At 39.5% G+C, this 21,343-nt stretch overlaps 1 protein-coding gene across 1 annotated transcript in view; it reads right to left on the bottom strand.

The window, feature by feature from the left end:
- The window catches only part of ARHGAP10 (Rho GTPase activating protein 10), a 314,093-nt gene that overhangs the window by 143,278 nt on the left and 149,472 nt on the right, over window positions 1-21,343 (bottom strand). The window contains exons 11-13 of the mRNA XM_032412959.1: window positions 14,363-14,444; window positions 12,300-12,345; window positions 10,175-10,240 (exon numbers count right to left, since the gene is read on the bottom strand). Of these exons, the coding sequence (XP_032268850.1) occupies window positions 10,175-10,240; window positions 12,300-12,345; window positions 14,363-14,444 (194 nt within the window). The remainder of the gene's footprint in view (window positions 1-10,174; window positions 10,241-12,299; window positions 12,346-14,362; window positions 14,445-21,343) is intronic.

The following is a 21,343-nucleotide window of genomic DNA, read 5'->3' as shown; positions in this document are numbered from 1 at the left end:
TCTTCTTTAAAAATTTGTCTAGGGGCGCCTGGGTGGCTCAATCAGTTAAGCGTCTGCCTTCCACTCAGGCCATGATCCCAGGGTTCTGGGATCAAGCCCTGCATCTGGCTCCTTGCTCAGTGGGGAGCCTGCTTCTCCCTCTGCCTCTCCCCCTCCCCCTGCTTGTGCTCCCTCACTCTCTCTCTGTTAAGTAAGTAAAATCTTCAAAAAATAAATAATAAAAATTTGTATTCTTTCGTTTATCTCCAGCATCCTTAGGAAATCAGCCTACAGAGTCTCCATCTCCTCATGTTCATGGATGTTGATAGCACCAGCATTAAAAACTCAGCCTTGGATTTCAGTTGTAGTCTAATGCTTTCTAGCTGAGACTTACACAAGTCAAATCACGTCTCCTGGCTTCAGATGCTCATGTAAAATGGAGAAATACTGTCTCATAGGGTTCTTGTAAGAAGTACAACCTGTCCAGCCTGGCTATTCTCTAGCTCCTTGCTTCCCAACTCTTAACCTAGTGGTTTTTTTCTTGGTCTTCCTCCTGCCTGAACTTGCTAGAGCAGCTGACATAGGTATGACTTTCTCTTCTTTGGAATCACCCCTCTTCTGGATTTCTTTACACACACTGCCTTGGGTTCCTCTCCAACCCATGACTGTGCTGTGTCTCCTTAATTATTCTTTTTCCTCATATTCTCTAAGCTCAAAGATCCCCAAAGATTCTGCCGTTTGCCCCATTATCTTCTTCCCTAACCATCCACCTGGCATGACTTTCTGACACTCAAAACTTCACGTCTCCAAAAATCATGCCCACCATCTCTTCTGTTACCTTCATTTTATTTGACAGAAATGTCACAGGCACCTTGAATTCCTATCAGAAACCAATGCCAATCCTTATATTCCTCCCAAACCTACTGCTCCTCCTGCATTCTCTGTCTTGGCTAAGGATGTCTTCATCTACCTTGGCTGGAAGGCTTACAGTTTACCTTCCCTTTTCCCTACCTTCTACAGCCAACCTGTCTTCAGATTCTGTTCTTCTGCCAAGTCTCTCGTCCTATCCATCCCTTCTTTCCATTGCTGACGCCCTAGTTTAAAGTTCCATCAACTCCTGTGTGGATTATTTCTAAAATCCAACCAGCCATCCTGCCTGCCATCCCCTCCATCCCACCTGGCTCCCATTAAATCTACTTCCTCCCATTAAAAGATGTGAACACATTCCTGCTCAAATCTGTCAACATCTCATCACTGCCTATAGAACTGAGGCAAGCGTGCACCACAGTGCCTGGGATCTGCCACACTCTGGCCTCAACAGAGCATCTTGTCACATCATACCCATCCACCCCCTGTGCCGGCAACACCCCAGGGCGGATGAACACCATCTGTTCCACTAGCTCCCTCTGGAGCAAAGAACAGGTTTGAATCAGCCTTGGAAAATAGAGATAGTGTCTCCATCTAGAACAACGGGCAGGCGTGCTTGTTGGCCATAATAAAAGACTCAAGTTTCCTAAGTTCAGAGGTTTTTTTCCTTCTTATAATATGACCCACTATGTGTGCAAATCTCACCTGACCCTCTCTGCAGTGCCCTTGGGAATCAGGTACCAACACAAAATTTAATACTCTGGCTACTGAGAGTAATAAACTATCCTTCATCTCTGATCTAGGAGTCTTGAGTCTTCTACTAGCATCCATGAAACCGCAAAATAACTTGTTCACATGAAAGCATAAAACCAGGGCCTTCACTGCCTTGAAACTAGATCGAAGCTAATCTTTAAAAAAAGGAACCGTATCTCCACCATTTTTTCCTCCAATTATCTTTCCTATAGGAAACACCCAAAAAGAAAGGACTAAAGCCCATCTAACACGTGCATGCCCAGGAATATGTAAGTATTAAATAAGCTGGAATGGATGGGACAGCTAAATAAAAGTACGTTTTATTTCCAAACCTGCTCATGCAGCTTAAGCTTTAGCAGTCACAAAATTTTACTTACGTAAATCAGAAAAAAGACACAAACTCAAGGCAGAAGTTGGCTGTTGTTTTTTCAAGGCTCCTTTTCCTCCCTTCTCTACAGAGAGCAGAACATCAGGAAAGGCCTAAAGGCGTCTCGCTGCTGCCGTCTGTCTCTCCACCTCAGAGTAGCTGCGGCATCAGGGACCAAACCAGTTTTGGGCAACTCTGGGCAATTTCTTTTTTGGGGGGGTGGGGGGGAGGGGGAGCCTGAGGTAATCTAAATGGTCTCCTTCCTGAGGCTCTTTCCTTTTCTTCACTGCCTCCCAGCCACTTTTTTACTCAAGCGTCCACAAGACACTGAGGAACAGAAGAATGAAAGCCAAAGCAGTTACTGTTACTGCTTGTTACAAGCGCCACATAAAAGTACTAAAGTGAACTCAAGTGATTTATTTCCCTATGTAAATTACTATTAAAAAAAAAAAACTAAACTAAATTTCTCCATGCTCCCAGAGCCTTGAATCAATAACAGAACTACTTAATTGTGATTGGCCCTGATTCGCTGATGGATCTCTAATTAAATGACTCACACTTACTGGGCACTCCATGTGAGCCAATGTCCCAAGCGCTCCTTTTTCATTCTCACAACCTGCCTGCAAAGAGGATGCCACCATTATCCCAGGCGACACATGATAAAACCAGGTCACAGGCAGTCAAGTAACTAACCGGTGGTGGTTGCAGAGCTAATACGTGCTGAAAGAGATTCGAATCCAGACTGACCTTTGAGCTCATGCCCTTCGCCACTCCCTTGCAATAAAACACCATGGACCTCCTCAGAATCTGAACCAAACACAGAGAACCTAGCACGCCTACTCTGTAGCAAGACAGTTTAACCATTTTTCCCTATTAACTTTACGCAGCAACCACTCATTTGGAAACTAATAGCTTTGGAGGCTTATTTGTTCTTAAAACAAATAAAATTACTAATTAAGAAAATGAATAATCCTGACTCCCCTGGATTTAGTATTTCAGTTTTGCATTTGCATTTCTGCAGACACCACAAGGCTCTCTGGTTCCCTCCCACAGAAGACTGTCCTCTGTTACCCACCCACTCCCATCTCACACCCATTATGATTAAAAAAGAGACAGTGTGCGAGAAACTCAAGTTCACTTGCTGCAAATTTTCTGGGGACAGCTGTTCTTTATTTTCTTCATTTTGCATATAACTTGCCCTTGGCAATTTAAGATTAATGTGCAATCATGGTAAAATACGTTGCAAGTTCACTCTGGGCATCTTCCCTCCCACATAATACTGAAGCTATACAGCATCATCTTCTACCAGGCCCCTCCTCAAAACCCCGGACAATTCCAGAGGTGCTCCAGAAGTGGAAAAATCCTCAAGTCAACTTCAAAAAGATTTTCCAAAAACCTAAAACTCTGCTTTTCAAGGAAAGAGAAATTCACTTTTACGTATAACAAATCAAAGACTGACACATCTTAGATGTGACTTCCTCCTTCTATCCCATTGAATTCACAGCTTGTTACAGTGCTGAACTGGATAACTGACAGCTTGCCTAGACCAACATTTTAATGCCATACTTTAGAAATTAAAGTGAATATTCAAATTATTCACATATGGAAGATTTTTTAAGAGAAACTTCATAAACAAAAGCGGCATACAAATTTAGTTTTAAATCATGATGACTATTTAAAAAATAGCAACTAGAGGAAGTTTTTGAGCAAGAGTCTTAACTTTGTTTTTGTGTATTTTACAATGAATGCATGCACCTGAAAAACTAGATGGCATGCAGTTCCAGAGAAAGTCAACATACTGGTCATGGGAGTTGGTCCCTTTATAGGAACGGGAGTAATTTACTTAAGGAAGTCGTGTAATTACTCTCCAAGCTCTGAAACCATAAAATGCTTCAACATGTAACATGATGTATCTTTCTACGTCTAAACTCTTACCCTTAATTCCCAAAGATGCTGACATAAATTCATAAAGGAATGAAAACCAATCCTACATACATTATTCAAAAGTACTAATTCCAACCACATATAGAAGAAAAAGTCCTTCCAATAATTTTACAAATCGCTGGAACACATAATTTTCTGATGTGGCATTAGTCAAATCTTTGAATACTCAAGTAAAACACAATTGCTTACTGAGTTCTATGTATGTAAGACACAGACTATATGTAGAGATGAGAAGAGGCAAGCAAAGGATAAATAAGACATTTTTTTCCACTCCAAGGAAACCATAAAGTTCCAGAAACAAAATAAATAGATCAAATATAATTAACAATATCAGCCAATATAACTGCCAAATGAGGAACTTCCTTTTCATGAGGAAAGCTCTTCAAGGGAGGATGGAAAGAGAAAGTTTAAAAATACATTTAATAAATATCTACTATGTACTAAAATTAGCTCTCATCCTCACAAACGTGGGTGCAGGTAGACAGTGTGAATGAACTTCCTAGTCACATTTTTTTAGAGACTAAGGGTCTGAAGGGTTAAAAATCTTTCCAAAATGCCTACCTTACTGCATCATTTTGGAGTGTAAACCTGACCACTCCTACCAGCCAACAAAGAGATGTACCTTCTCCAGAGTAATTCAAGTGCCTCTCTTCCTCAGGTCTGGCCAATGACCTCCAGGTTCCAGATGCATCATGCTCTGTCAAACATCTACACTTCGACCCCACCCTTTCCCTCTGCCAAAATCCTTCCTGACACCCCACAGTTGTACACCTGGCCAATTCCTCGTCCTTTAGAATGCAGCTTATGTGCTGAGTCCCCAGGGAAGCCCTGAGTCAGCAATGATTCAGACGCTGGGGCTGGGGGGGTGGGGGGTGCAGCGTGGGCAGGGGCAGGGCAAATTAGCCCATCATATTCTCCATCATCAGACAGGAGATGAATGAGCCCATCATATTCTCCATCATCAGATAGCCAGAGACGTGGTGGCTGCATGGTTTTTAGCCTAGACACAATGGACGAAAGGCTGTATAAAACTGCTTGAGAATAACCAGGTGTTTTCCCACAAAGGAACAAACTACTACAGGGCACCAGAAACTAGGCATCACATGGAATAGCAGGTAAAGGGGCTGGAGGTGAAGCACAGGATCAGGGAACAACAGACCCCATGAACACTTCAGAATTTGCCTTGGATCCACCTACAATGTGCTGGAAATCTGAAATGCCCTTGGCTTCTGACTGAGACTTGGCCACTTGGAGCCATTTTCTTATTTCTTCTCTCAACTGCATTTTTTAGGATGGAGGTTCTACCCTGCATCTGCTAGATTCACATTCATAATCCCCAAAGCTACATGGATCCATGACCCAGGGCCCTCAGAAACTCTATTCTCTCGGGAAACCATCATGGCTTCTTCTACCTCCTAAAAGCAGAAGAGAAAATCCCTGTCTCCCCTTGACTATTCTTATTGGAACTCACATTGTCTACAGCAGAGGCCCAGCTACCACTGATTACGATTCAACAGAGCTGACTGAGCCCAGGAATCTGCAACAAGTCTGCCATGGACCCTGAAGTTTCCCTGATATCCTTTGTTTTCCAAACTAAAATCTGAAGGTGAAATTTCTTGCAGAACTCTGATCCTGTACATACGACCAACTGCTAAATGTGACTACTACTTCATCTGCTAAATCACTGGGGTGCATCCATGCTATCTGACCTCACTGCCAAATCTCCCATCCTGAAACAGCTGCTACCTGCCCTGCCAGATCCTCCAACCTAGGCAGAACTCTGGGGCTCCTTTGCACTCAAGTCATCCCACACATGGCTACCAATACTAATTTTCATATTTATCTTTCTAAGCCTCCTACTCTATCCACCATCCTCTAGGGCTTACCAAGTTCCTTCATAATTAAATGCAAATGCTTGAGTACCTGCTTTTATACTGTTTCTTCATGCTTCCTTTCCAATCAAATTTGCCTTGTTCCTCACACTCTGTCTCTACATCTTTGCATAGGTGTCTCTAAATGCCAAAATATACCTTCCTATCCTTTAAATCTAAGGGAGCCTATTCCTAAACACGGTCCTCAACATCAAATACACTGCAATCTATCAACATGCATTCAAATTCTCTTAATTCTTGCAAATGTATAACACTTTTATTTTATCGCATGGTGTATTTACATTATAAATCTCTATGTTTACTATTCATGTATCCAGCATTATATATAACTAACCTTTAATATGTGTCCCAAAGGACTAGAACAAAGCTATGTACACACTATGACTGCTCAATAAATAAATACTGGTTAGCTGACTGGCTTCACGTTAGAACTAGGATTTAATTGTGATAGGTCACCTGTTACTGAGGGAAGGAAAAGAACACTGCGCTATTTTTTCAGAACTTCTCTGTTTTGTTTGGGTTTAGGTTGGGTTATTTTTAAGAAGTTAAAAGAAAGCTCCCCACATGGCAGGATATATTAACCATAAAAATAATAATTGTGCACCTATTTCTCCAACATACAAGCAACCCTTCCATTAAGGACAGTGGTTCCCAAACTTTGCTACATAGTAGAATCACCTGGAGAACATTTAAAAAAAAAAAAATCCCACTTCCCAGCTCATACCAGATAGCAATAAAGTCAGATAAGGCAGGGGGGAAGTCGGGTCATATTTTTTGAGGATCCCAGATGATCCCAATGTGCAGCAATATTTTGGAATCTTGGCTTTAGAAAGGCCTTCAGCTTGGCATACTTAAGCAATAATTTCCTAGGGGTAGTCAGTTCGCCTGAATCCACTAAGAGCTGGTACATAGCATTTACAAACATTTGGTAAATGGCTGAAAGATCAGTTACTCTGACTCCCACATACCCCCTAACCTCATGAGCAAACAACTCTATGGAAATGATGAGTATGATTTGTTAACTGATGTTAATATTGTAGTGAAACGGGTTTCTTATTATCCCAAAAGCAGAGTTAACTGCTAAATAGTCCCACTCAGGTCAAGATGTTAGTGTCTGTATATGTCAACATACACTGTACATGTTAACACAGATTATATATTTATATAGTGTCATATATTATATTGATATCATATATTAGTATCATATATTAGTGTCACATATATGTGTCGTATATATCATCTTAGTGTAATATATATTATATATGTTGTCAAAGATATGTTAGTACACTAAAAATGTTACCTCTTCTTAGGATACTGAGGACCATAGTAAGTTTTAGACATTTGTCTGATGCTTTCCAAATATTTCAGTGACGTCACAATTAAGGTGGATAGTAATAAAAATGCCAAAAGTCATTTTTAGAAGAACATATTAGGGAAAAAGGCACACTAATAGTTTTAATCCAAACACATGAAATGGTAGTTTTCAGACAATGATAGTCACATTTAAAATACTAAAAGCAGTGATTAGAAATAATTTTTCAGTCAGATTTCATTAAATGCCCCTGGTCTTTAGGTATGTAGATCCACAAAAAACACAGTTATCACTAATGCTATTCACCAAATATTTCCAGTTCTCTGTGTGTTTTCCAGTCTCTTGGTAGGGTTGTTCAACCTAGACTCTTTGGGGTCAAGTGGGGCCATGAGGTTTCTACTGACCAATTAGTTGTAAGTAAATGTAACTCGCTTCAAGGCCAGATCATTCTACTTGCTGGTCCAAAGCCCTCCGGAACTGTTTCCCTCTGGCACGGCAACCAGGAACCTTTAATTTGGTTGGTTTGCAAAGGCAACCAGGAACCTGTAAGCCAAGGTATTGGTGATGAGCAAAGCCCTCCTACCAATGCTTGAGTGAGAAATAAGTCCTGTTGTTTTAAGCCACAGGGACTTGTGTGTTTCTTGTTACAGGACAGAGATAGCTGCTTTATCCTGATGAAAAAACAGAAGTAAGGCAATCATACCTGTAGCATAAAAAAAATCAACAGCCATGATAGCTGATTTGGAGGAAATCATTAAGAGCAATATTACTTGGAGGAACTTACAAATTTAGGATAAAAGCCTCAGAGATTCTACAATGTTTCTCATCATTTTTAATAATATAATCTGACCACTGATGCTTTTAACACTGTTTTTAGTCTAGTATTCCATTAAAAGCAAAAAGCTTCATTCAGTAATGGACAACCTTTAAGAACAAAAGATTTGAAAAAGAAAAACTATGCTTTTTGTTATCTTTAAATGAGAAAATCTAACTTAAATTGTGTAGACTCGGGGCACCTGGGTGGCTCAGTTGGCTAAGTGTCTGACTTCGGCTCAGGTCATGATCTCAAGGTCCTGGGATCGAGTCCCGCATGGGGCTCCCTGCTCAGCCAGGAGTCTGTTTGTCCCTCTGCCCCCCCACAATAGTGCACTCTCTCTCTCTTTTTCAAATAAATAAAATCTTTTTTTTTTTTTTAAGATTTTATTTATTTGCGAGAGAGAGAATGAGAGACAGAGAGCATGAGAGGGAGGAAGGTCAGAGGGAGAAGCAGACTCCCTGCTGAGCAGGGAACCCGATGTGGGACTCGATCCCGGGACTCCAGGATCATGACCTGAGCCGAAGGCAGTCGCTTAACCAACTGAGCCACCCAGGCGCCCTCAAATAAATAAAATCTTAAAAAAAAAAAATTGTGTAGACTCATTCTTCTGTTAAAAACATCCAATAATTATATACTCATAATAAAAACACATTCAATACATGCAGGTTCTAGTATATTTATTCCATTCAATGTATGTAACACTCCGTAAAGCTACACCTACCAATCAGAAAGCATTCTAGATAGATTTTAATCTGTTCAGTCAGAAGCAAGTATGTATAAAACATATCCTTTGGGGAAAGAACATAATTTATCAAAATACTAAGCACACAAGTGATACAATTAAGGCGCTTCACTTCAGAAGCTTGGGAGAAACAGAACCATGAATGATGAAGTGAGATATATGAAAATCACAGTATTTTTTCTAAATTTTGGAAATGTGTGAAGCTCTAGGAAAATGAAGAAATTTGTCAGCTCAACTTGAGGGCAGGCTAAGATGGAGGAAAATCTGTTCCAGCCCAAATTGCCAGAGGAAGAGAGCGGAGGAGAAAAGGCTTTCTGTAGCTTGGGTTTTACTATCAATGGGCAAATCCCTAAGTCATAAAACGGCCGGTCTTCTGTCATCTGACACTCTCATTTCAGCCATGGCAGGCACCTGGCTCCACAACAAAGACCTTGTTTTGACAGAAAGTATGAACGCAATGCTTCATCCACAAAGTCATCCAAAGCGGGACCGGGGTATGCAATATATGAGAGTGAATTAAATATCCATTTATCCATATTTCACTAGGCCTCTAAACAAAGAGAAACTCGACCTCCAGAAGCAGCCCATTTTGTAATGTTCAATATTTCGTTTCTCCGAAGTCTGCTGCCATGGCTGCAAAGTGGAAGGGCCCTGTTTTTCTAGGGACTATAAAGAGAAAGCTTTCGGTCAGGGGAGGGATTAGCTTTCCTTAAATTTAAAATGGAAACAATCCAAATATTTATCAATAGGTAAATGAATAAACATCCATGTAATGAAATCATGCCTAGCAATAAAAAGAAAGGAGCTAGGGATACACCCAATGAGACGAATCTCAAAAGCATTATGCTACATAAAGAAGCCAGACTCAAAAGACTATAGTTCATGATTCCATTTATATGAAATGCTTTTTAAAAAAGAAAGAACTAAAGTGATAGAAAGCACCTCAGTGGTTGCCAAGGGCCAAGGAGGGAGTGGGGACTGACTGTAAAGGGGCACAAAGGAATGGGGGGAGGAAAGCTAGAAATCTTCTATGATTGTTACTTCTATGTTATGGCAGTTACACGACAGTACATTTGTCAAAACTCACCAATTTCTACAAAGTCAGTGAATTCTTTTTATGTAAATGACACCTCGATGAAATGGACTTTTTAAAGGGAGGCCAACAAGACGATGGAAGGTGAGAATATCTTAATAGCGTACAAAACATGATTCAGATTGGCTGTCCAACACTGCTGACTCTTCGAATGCTTCTCATTTCAGCTCTGACTTCAGTCTCAATGGGGGGCGGGGATGGGGGGAGGTAGAAATATTAATGTAAACAGAAAGGAAAATCCCACCCTGTCATGGTAAATGAGCAACTCAATCTCTGACACCCAGAACGTACATTTTGCATTGACGTATTCCATTCTACAACACTTACCCATGCAACAGGCATTTTAAATGACTCTTAGATTTTACATACCTATAGCCTTTCAGGAATAAAATGATTCAATCATGTTACCTCGTGTTTCAACTGCACTGATACATTTTCTGAGAATTGTGAATCCCATCTTATCCAACTGTGCACCTAAAAGAAATACAGTTATAAAATATTAAGGGCACAATGAATTATTTACGTTTCTCTTCTTTACAAAAATAGAAAAAATTACTTAAATCCAATTTAATTTTCATTTCGCTATTAAAAGAAATCTAAAGGCCATGTGTTCCCTGTTTAAATAATGTAAATGAGAATTTCATATATTTAGAGAAGCACTTACTGGAATATTAGGACATCTGTTACCGATAATTTATAAATTTATAATATAAAGTAATTTTTATATTAATAAATGTAACTTATTTTAAACAGTGGAAAAGAACATGATACAAATCTTTAGGGGGAATCTATCTAAAGATGGTTAAGATACATTTTGCCAAAATTCTACCACCACCTCAGGATTTTTTTTTTTTTAGTTATATATGAGTGAAGTAAATTACTTGACAGAGAAATAACACAAACTTTTTTTTTTTTTTAACCTAAAGAAAAAAAATTTTAGGGAGACCTGGGTGGCTCAGTTGGTGAAGTGGCTATTTCAGGTCAAGATCTCAGGGTCCTGGGGTGGAACCCTACGAGGGAACCTGCTTCTCCCTCTGCCCCTCCCCACCTCAGGGTCATGCTCTCTCTCCCTCGAATAAGTAAAATCTTTAAAAAAATTTTTTAAACACTTCTAAAAGTATTATTTGGGGAAAAAAAGTATTATATGGGCCATGAGCTTGAAAAATAATCTCACATTTCATACCATGCTCTAAGTGTTTAATATTCTATTATTTTCATAATGAATTTAAAACAAGTGATTCATGTAGCAGAAAAGATTATTTCAAAAATTTCTTTTTTCTAATATAGATGCTTGCCTGTGATTAGGCTGACACATTTGAGTGTCCTAATAAAAGACGATTCTTGTTTCAAAAATGAAATCAGGGGAAGCGAATACTTGAGTCTGTATTTAGAACGAGGGAACACTAATATTAACACTTGTCTCTCAGAGCAGACAGCATGAACAATCCATGAATATAAACTGCAGGTTTAATGCTAAGCTTGAAGAGAACGTTAAGGAGGAAAATAAGGCAGTGGTTTACTGTTTAAGGATCCACTATTCACAAAATTTTATAAAATTTTTAGCAAAACTATTTTTCAAAAAAAGTAGCATGTTTTTATTTCTCTATAAAAAATAAGAACCTTTGGAAGGGGAGAAGGAGAAAAGGAGTGGGAGGAGGAAAGAAGAGGAGAAAGACAGGAAGGAAGGGAGGAGGATGAGGAGGGAGGGACGGGAAGAGGGTAAGAAGGCACTTCAAGTAGGTTTACAACCGGCAATTCTCGGTGGCAGGCTAGAAATGTCTTTTACTCAAGCACTAGCTCAAATGAAACACATATCATGATAATTTTGAAATTGTGTGTTAGAGAATATAAAGTTTCCAAACTGTACACATTTGATAAACGTAGTCTTTATTTCTCCAAAGATATCAAAAGTAAACTTACAAAGAATCCAACAACTCTGATCACATTTTTGTTTTATCTCAGTAAAAATCAAGATTAGAGAGCTAGGTTTTATGTTCCTCAAGTGCATACAATGCACGGGAAGATCGATGTCCTAGAATATCTGAATATGTTTGATTGTTATTTTCTAAAGTGCAATGATTTACTACTCATAGAGTCCATACTCAGACTTTAAGGATAAAAAATATCAAGGGTCATGGTGACGGGGTTGCAAACAGGGGACCTGATAGAGCTCCCACAGGAGCTTACAATTTAGGAAGCTGAAAGATGCATTCCTGAAACTCTTATGTGTTTATTTATGGCTATGAGAATAAATATCAAAGTAAACTGTGGAGGAAGCATTTTGGGTTTTGTAGAGAAAGTAATTATAGAGAAAAACCAAAAAAAAAAGCCCAGAGATGGAAAAGATCAATGAGGATTACAGTAGTCCAGGAAAATCTGGGTTGGTCCCCAGTAAGTAAAAGAGAATACATGTATTATTTGGAGGACTAGCTTAGAGAAAGTACAGAGCACTCAGCAACACTTTGACATCAATAATGAAAACAAACTCATGAAAAAGGGGATCAAACAGTCCTTTTTATGAATTAACACTTACTTCCTTCTGGTCTTGGGATGATGGCTCTATTAAAACTATGTAACAGCTAGTAAAAGAGAAAAAGGGAAAACAGTATTTTTAACACATCAATACAAAGGATTCAAGTAGGCATGCCTAGGACTATGCAAAAAAATACACTGATTTGGTTAATTATATACTAATGTGCTCAAATCCTAAGATAAGGAACAATAAGGGGCATCTCTGAGTCTACTCTCTTACAGAGAGGTATGCCACAGTAGTAAAAATAAGATGAAGGAGCTATGATTCTTTAGGAACTCATTGGAAGTTTATATAAATTTGAAATGCTCAGCCTTATAGGTATCGAATGACAAAGAAATTGCTGCATTCTAAGCAATAAGATGAAGCTCATTTTTTTTTACCACTATTTCTAAAATCTGGTATTTTCTTAAGAAAGAGATAACTCCTGCTCATAATTTAAATAACTACATCTGAAATAGCTAGGTGATAATTCCAGGCTGCTTCTAAGAACTTCAGCACTGACCCATTATTTGCAAGGCATATATAGCACCTGAAAAAAAAATACGTGTCCTTAAGTGTCCTCACATAAATACATATCTAAATATTTTCTTTCTGCAGATTTGCCTTTGTCTGTGTATCTCAAATTAATTACTTGGTTCCTTGTTCTAAAGGAGAAGTTATATATGTCTTCAAGGTTACACTGCCTTTGACAACAGATTTCTTAAAGACTTAGTCATGTGACCTTTTTGCTACGCAAACTCACTTTCCAAAGCACTTCTTGAATCTCTGGGGAGAGAAGTCCTAGTCACTGCATTGCTTTTACTAGAGAGGATTAGTATAATGTGTTTTGGATCTCAGTAACCATAAATGCTGTAAATACTCTTGATTCCCAGCTAAAAATTTCAAGGACAAATTAAGAATAGACAGAAATAAAACTATGAAGGCTAAATGTCGGTCAAATACAACAAAATAATAGACAAATTTGATTACTACTTTTTTGTTTTCCCAAGCGTGATATATTCTCCTCTACAGCATCTATTTTTAACATGTGTTCTTGGGGTTTTCATTTTTCAAATACTGAACCAGACTGCCACACACACCGTGGCCCATCTCCCCGGCCCCCATATTCTATAATTCCACCAATGTGCTCTCTGTGACCATCAGATAACATCATCCTTTGCCAGTTTCACAACTCTATTCGGACACCTCTCCTACTACTACGTATGACCCCTCTTTCACGTTGCAAGCCACTCTCTTTCCCTTTTTTTAAACCCTGCTAAGATGGCAAATGCTTTCCAGTTAAGCCCCCCTGGTACCTCTACTGGCAGTTTACTTAGAGTCGTAATACTTTCAGCAGAGTTTATTTAAATTGGTTCTATGGTGTTTTCTATAATTACCCTAAGTCCCCAATTCAATACGCGATCTGCCAAATTCTCAATTCCCCCCCGAAGGCCACCAGCCCACTAAGATGAAAGCAGTGCTTGAATCAAGTCGCAAGCAGACTGAGTTGATGTGCCTCTGGATCTCTACCATTCCCTTTAATTTATTCCTCATACCCATCATACAGAGGCCCATTTACTAGGGCTACCTGATACTGCATACCATAAACCATTAGCCTGACCCATAAATTGCTAAATCAAGCAAAATATCTAATATTTATAATATATAATATAAGCAGTTGCTTATAATACTGCTTGCACGGGCTCGTATTTACTGTTCCATCTCCACTGAGATCAACATGAACTGCAAGCATTTATTGTGTTCATCACCCAAAGAACTGTCAGGTAGGAAAGAAAAAAAAAAAACTGAGCATTTCGATGACTTCCTCAAGCACAGCAAACCTGAGTGGGAAAGTCAAGAAAAATCAAAAATCAAAACTAAGGACACACGGGTCTTCTGTGTGCGGCTGCTAGCTTCCGCCAAATTACTGGAATGAGGGACGCTTCCCAGAGGAATCAAAACACCAGCGTCGGCAGAGAACCTTTTTTTTCCCCGCCAAATACCATAAAGCAAAAATCCCATAAAAAGGAATACAAGTCAACACTGGAGGATGTGAATACGACTCGACTGGTGAGGATTCTTACAGCTTCTTTTCCGCCCAGGGCTTCCAACCACTGCTTCCGCTCATCCTCGGAGAACGCCTGCATGGTCAGAGCAGCGCCAGGCCTGAAAGACACCAGGGATGCGGCCGGTGAGCCCGGGGCTGGGAAAACAACCCTGCTTTTCCACCTTCGAATGTTTTATTGTGGGGAGGAAGAGGGGGTGAGTTTTTAACTGCGACAAAAGACGCATAACATACAATGTAGCACCTTAACCATTTTTAGCTGTGCAGGGCGACTGTGTTGAGTATGTTCACGTTATCGGGCGACCAATCCCCAGAACTCTTCATCTTGTAAAACGAAAATGCTGTACCCATGAAACCATGCCCCATTTCCTTCCTGCCCAGCCTCTGACGTGCTCCCCTTCTACCTTCTGTCTCTGTGAATTGGATTACTCCTAGGTAACTCTTGTAAGTGGAATCATACCGTATTTTTTCTTTTTGTAACTTGCTTGTTTCACTTATCATAATATCCTCCATTTTCGTCCATGTTGTACTATGTGTCAGAATTTCCTTCCTTTTGAAGGCTGAGTAATACTCTGTTGTGCACATGCACTGCATTTTGCTTACCCACTCATTTGTCCATGGACACCTCAGTTGCTTCTGCGTTTTGGCTATTCTAAACAATGCTGTTATTAACATAGGTGTACAAATATCTCAAGACCTGGCTTTCAATTCTTTTAGGGATATAGCCAGAAGTGGAATTTCTCCCTATTCACACAATACTTCTGTACTCTAAATATGTGGGTTTTTCCATACCCAACAAGTCTCCAGTTCTCTGCAGAGACCGAGTATCCTACAGTTTAACTGAATTTTGGCACTACCTCAGATTAAGGGCTCACTCCCACAAGACTGTGCCCACGGCCTCAGATGCCGATCTCAAGTCCAGGGTGTGACATAAGAAATAATGCATTTGGTCTCGGACCCGTTTCCTGGCACAAAGCTCCTAATACCGTTGGAATCTCCAAAATAAATGTCATTTGATATACTAATGAGATAACAAGGCTGGGAGCTCCAGGACAGCCTCAGGATGGGGGCTGGTTGCCAGGGGAAATGTGTGACTAGGAGATTGGAACTTACAGCCCCACCCCCATGCCCCTTCCAGGAGGAGGAAGGGGCTGGAGATTGAGTTCAATCACCAATGGCCAATGAGTCAGTCAATCATTCTTACACAATGAAGATCTATAAAATACGCTAAGTATCAGAGAGCTTCCAGGTTGGAGAAAACGTGGAGGCACTAGGAGGGTAACACGTCCAGAGAGGACATGGAAGCTCCAAGTCCCTTCCCCTATACCTTGCCCTATATATCTCTTCATCTGGCTGTTCATTTATTTCCATTACAATATCTTTTGTCATAAAATGGCAGAAGTAAACAGTATCCCTGAGTTCTACGAGGTGTTCTAGAAAATTATCAAACCCAAGATATCAAACCCCCAATTTATAGCCAAAAGCACAGGTGACAACCTGGACTTGCGATGCATCTGAGGCGGTGGGCACAGTCTTGTGGGAGTGAGCCCTTAATCTGAAGCATCTTCACTAACTTGAGGTAGTGCCAAAATTCGGTTGAACTGTAAGATACTCGGTCTCTGCAGAGAACTGGAGACTTGCTGGGTATGGAAAAACCCACATATTTAGAGTACAGAAGTATTGTGTGAACAGGGAGAAATAAGTTTGCCTCCCCCTGGGTCAATGATAATTCTATTTTTAATTTTTTCAGGAACTGCCACACCTTTTCCACAGGAGCTGCACTGTTGTGCTTTCCCATCGACATGCACAAGGCTTCCACATCCTCACCAACACTTGTTATATTATCCTTTTTTTTTTTTTTTAGAGTAGCCATCTTAATCGGTGTGAAGTGCTAGTGATGACTAAATTTTTATTTATAAAAGAGATACATGCTTATTGTCACCCAGGCATGGACAGAGTGTAAAACCAGAAAATCATTTTCCACCCCATCCCAATTCTATGTTCAAGAAGGCAGACTGTTCACCATTTGGTGTTTCCTTCGTATTTTCTTAGCCCTGTGTTGGTCCTCTGGGTCAAATAATCTTTCTCAGTTCAGTTTTTTCAGACACTCAGAGATTCAGTCAGAAAAACTCTTCATACTGGGAAGCAATAACTAGGTAGAAAAGCCATTAATAATGCCTCTTCACCTGGGGGCGGTTTTGCAAATGAAACAAATTTTGAATATTTGATTCAAATATTATAGATTAGTATTCGAAAAGAACTTTTCTGGCAAAGAATTAAAAGGCAAAACACAGAAAACTAGAAATGAAAGTAGATGGCTGAAACAAAAAGTAAATATTAATTCTTGTTGGATACCGAATATACTTTTTAAAGTTATCACTCCTGTGGTAGTATTTCAACTCATTTTTAACTAATGGATAATCTCTTTCAAGTAAAGCAAGCAGTAATAATCAACTATAATTCAATAATCACTGCAATTTTTATAAAGTACTATAAAGTAAAAAGTCCTGCAAAAGCAACGAGCCAAATGTGAGTAAGTAGGACTCCCAATGCTCACTCACACTGGCATTATGCTTTCTCCCCACATGATCGTTATAAAGCACAAGAGAAGTTGTTTGATTAGGGTTCACCACAAAGTAACTATAGCTACAATTGATAGGCTCTTGCCTACAACCATTTTCTCCAGACTGAAATTTGTAGGGGGTTAAAAAAAAATCACCAATAATCCCCCACCCCCACCCCTAAATAGCAAAATGACTCTTAATTGTCTACCCGACACTTTTTTGTCTTGGTTCCACTTTTCCATCACCTTGGCACCGCACAGTACAGACCCAAGGTCCCGCCTCCTCCCACTCTACTACACACAGCATCTTTTTGGAGCAAGAATAAAGGCAAGATGCCCAGACAACCAGTCTGTTTCAAGAAGTTCCTTGACTGGGATGTGAAGATTTTGGCCCTTATTCTTAGTAACCCACACTGGGCTCAAGGGAGTTAATTAAAATTGTGAGGGAAAACTTCAGATGGCACGAATGTTTTTCTTTACATTCTTTAAGTGATAAAACAATATTTACATATGGGGGTCTAACGTCTGCAAGAATGCTCCATTCTTGTCAAGAAGGAAAAATATCTAGATACCTCTCTAAAACATAGCTGTATTCAAACATTTAGTATGTAAATAAGTGAACAAAAGTATAAAATGCAAAATAAGATGTGATAGCAAATACAAAATAGAAAGCTGACAGCTTTGGGGCGCCTGGGTGGTTCGGTAGGTTAAGCATCTGCCTTCGGCTCAGGTCATGATCCCAGCATCCTGGGATCAAGCCCTGCATCGGGGTCCTTGCTCAGTGGGAGGTCTGCTTCCCCCTCTCCCTCTGCCTGCTGCTCCCCCTGCTTGTGCTCTGTGTCAAATAGATAAAATCTAAGAAAGAAAAGAAAGCAAGCAAGCAAGCTGACAGCTTCTCTAGTCCAGAAATGGCAAAATGAGCAGAGAAAATGGGACAGAAAGACCAAACAAGTCAATTTCTATCATAGAAAGGCAAACAGGGAGTTTACATTCAGTTCAATAAACACTGAGTGAGTGCTGACTATGCTTTAAATCTTGTGCCAGAGGGCCAGGAATTATTTATCAAATACCTTACCATGGGCTAGGCACTGAGCTGGGCATCCCACCCACAAAGGGCTTATTGCCTATCAAGAGAAAGAAGAAGGTAAAAAAAAAAAAAAAAAAATTACAAGTAATCTATTAATTACAATTGTACAGAGCCCTGCAAAAAGCCAGCTACCTAGGAGAAAAAGAGGGCATAATAAAGACATCAGAAGATGTATGCCCAAATACAAAAGCATTCAACTATGTTCAACTGTTGCCAAGAAGACTTGACTGTGGCTAGTTTGGCCGCCAGTCTCAGAGGAAATTTCAGCATTCAAGGTGCTATGGGGAGTTAAGAAAAAGATCGTACCTAGCCCTGGACGTTAGGCTTCCTTGGGAAAGGGACATTTAACCTAAGGCCTTGAAGATATGTGGGCCATGTCAGAGCACCAGGGCCAGAGTTACCCCTAAGCCGAGAAGGCACAAAGAAGAGAAGGAACACACCTTGGAGGAGCTGGGTCAGCCTCATCAGCTGTCTTCCCACCCAGCTGGAGAGGAGCATAGTGGAAAGCTACAGAAGCAGCCTGGGGGTCCAGTCACAAAAGGCTCCTTGGCTGGGCGAAGGATTTGATTAATCCTCAATGTCACTGAAGGTTTTCAGTAGGGGAATAACATGATTAAACGTGTACGTGAACACGGGCTGCTGGGTGGAAATGGACTGAAGACAGGCATGAGCTGGCTGCAGAGACTTGTAAGCAGAATGAGGGGATGAGATGGAAGGGCACAAATGAAGGAAAATATGCAGGAACTTGGAAATAGGAGGTTGCTTCTCCATGCTATAGCCAACAACAACAACAACAAAATCAACAGTAAAGGACAGGTCAATTACAATGTTTCACCAGTAACTAGTAAAGGGATTCCATGAAAGCCAAAACAATTGTAGCAAATAAGGGCTTAATACTCTTACACTCAAAAACATCAGACACTGAGCCTGATGAGAATCCTGTGCTTTCTAGTTCCTTTTTTTGTTTCCCCCTAAGGTTCTCCGTGGATATGTGAGGGGAAATAGTATTTACTACATGGAGATGGTTGGATATTCATATAGAGTGGCAAATAGAGATGTTGGATAAGAGAAACAATGACTGGTTCTGGTAACTTGAAACACAAGAAAAAAAGTGTTGAATGATGAAGAGTCTAGAGTCATGAACTAGAACTACAGATAGCACAGTGCGGGGGGGGGGACAAAAAAACAATTGTCAGACTTCCAATGAAATAGCCAGAGTACTTCTGGATAAAACCCCAATGCAGCATAAAAACTTAATTTTTATTATACGTCTTGTCTCCAAGCACAATGACTCAGGCTTGAGCCACCTAGCCCTTTATGGAATACAGCAGAGAACAAACAAACTTATTGAAAGATGAGAGATGAAATAGAAATATATCACCTACAAGGAAAGGAGTCTATTTCTGTTTGCATTTTGACAAATAATAGCATGGTAACTCAACTCCCCCCTTGAGAATTAATTCAACACAGTACACATTTTCAGAACTCTTCACACTTGGAACATTCCAGACAGGGATCAGTCACTAATATTATATAAAGCTGGGTTCCCATCCTATCACAGAGATGGCTCACATTCATCCCCCATTTGCTCAGCCCTCACCTCTAAAACATTAGTGTAGGAAAAGTAAAAAACAATGCATTAAAACATGTTTTAAAGATTTTTAATTTCTCAAGTTTCTTTTTTTAATAATCAATTGCTAGGAAATCATTTTGCAAATATGGGACTTTAGGGAAGCAGTGGACACATTTTAAACTACAGTATTAACAGCATCTCACTGTTAAACCAAACCATAAAAATTCTTCAGTTTTTGAAACAAAGACATGTTTTACTCATGAAATTTAATGGATAGATAGAACGACACAGTGAATATATATGGATAGCAAAGAACAAAAAATTTTACAGTGTGCTAGATTATTCACAATTACATCTTCTTCATTCCATGGAGAAGCTCCAGTAACATTAGTGACTCCATCGGAGCCTGAACTAGAATTGACAAAGTTCTAATTTTTGGTAATTGGAGCTGATACTGCTACCATGCACTACGCTGGTCTGCTGAGGACACAACAGTCCCTTCTTCATCTGAAAATTCATTTCAACCAAACTAACATCTGAGTACCTAATACGTGCCAGGCATTGTGCTAAGCTCTGAGTAACTTACCACATATGGTAAGCAAAACTAATTCTTAGCAAATACAAAGGCAACAGTATGAACTTCATAAAGAAAAAACGGATGAGGGAAAAGAGCACAACTTGCCCAGATAGTCTATCTTTCTTTTGTTAAAACCGTAACTGTTGTCTGTAGAGCACAAGGCAGAGAATTGAAATCTGAAGAAAAACACTTAGGTTAAGCAAGTTCTTGTTCTTAAATCAGCAATTCATCTTTTTCCCTTCACTCATCAAGAAAATATGCACTACTATGCACTATTAAGCACTACCGAGGCCCACCCATGAGAAGCAGTCTAGAGAGCTTATTATCTGTATTCTACATTTGACCCCCTAACTATTAATTCTCTTTCAACTGCATTTTTTATAGTTCAGTCAAGGCGTGTGGAAGACATGTGTTTTCCTTAAACTCTACACAATAGATCAATGAGCCTGTAAATTAAGAAAATATAAAAAATAGAAACATTCACATTTATGAGATGCCAATTAATGATAGATTCTGTAAATAGAGAAGTTAAGAGAAAAAATTAAGAAGTAGCTATCAAAACTTACAATGTTACCAATTAGGAATATTTTAATGTTCTTCTAAGAGGAATGTTGAAAAGGAAAAGGAAAAAACCAAACCAGCATGTTGTAAGTCCTGCACTAAATTTTACTAGGAGAAGGGGAAAGTGCCAAAGCCAAACCAAACACTTTCTAAAGTTATAGAAATGTAGCTGTCATAATCAGTTTCACATAGGATTCCTAGGGGGAAAAATTTAAGTACAAATCTATGAATCTTGCATTTTTTCAGAAATGATCAAAGCAAGGTGCATGATTTTACTAAGGGTAAAGACTTTATAATAACTTCTTTCTTCTGTCTACCAAAAAAAAAAAGTTTCAAATAGAGCAAGTAAGCATTGATATAGTTAGAAGTATGATTATTTCCTCTAATAAAAGTGAATTCAAACCATTAATCATTAGAGAACTGCTACTTTAGAACACAGAAAATTGCACCCTAACAACAACAGGATGGAGAATCTATAAAATCATAGTGTTTAAATAAAGACTGGAGAACTGAAGATGCAAAAACAAAACAAAACAAACCAAAAACCCTAATGAACTAAAACGCAGACAGCAACAAGCCCTTTCTTAAAGAGAAAACAAACACACATGTACACACAGCTTGAACCTTCGAGAAGCAGCA

Source organism: Phoca vitulina, unplaced genomic scaffold (genome assembly GCF_004348235.1).
Source record: "Phoca vitulina isolate PV1807 unplaced genomic scaffold, GSC_HSeal_1.0 scaffold14, whole genome shotgun sequence".
Classification (NCBI taxonomy): Eukaryota; Metazoa; Chordata; class Mammalia; order Carnivora; family Phocidae; genus Phoca; species Phoca vitulina.
The sequence above is the reverse complement of the archived record's forward strand: the minus strand, read 5'-3'. Positions and strand labels throughout refer to the sequence as shown.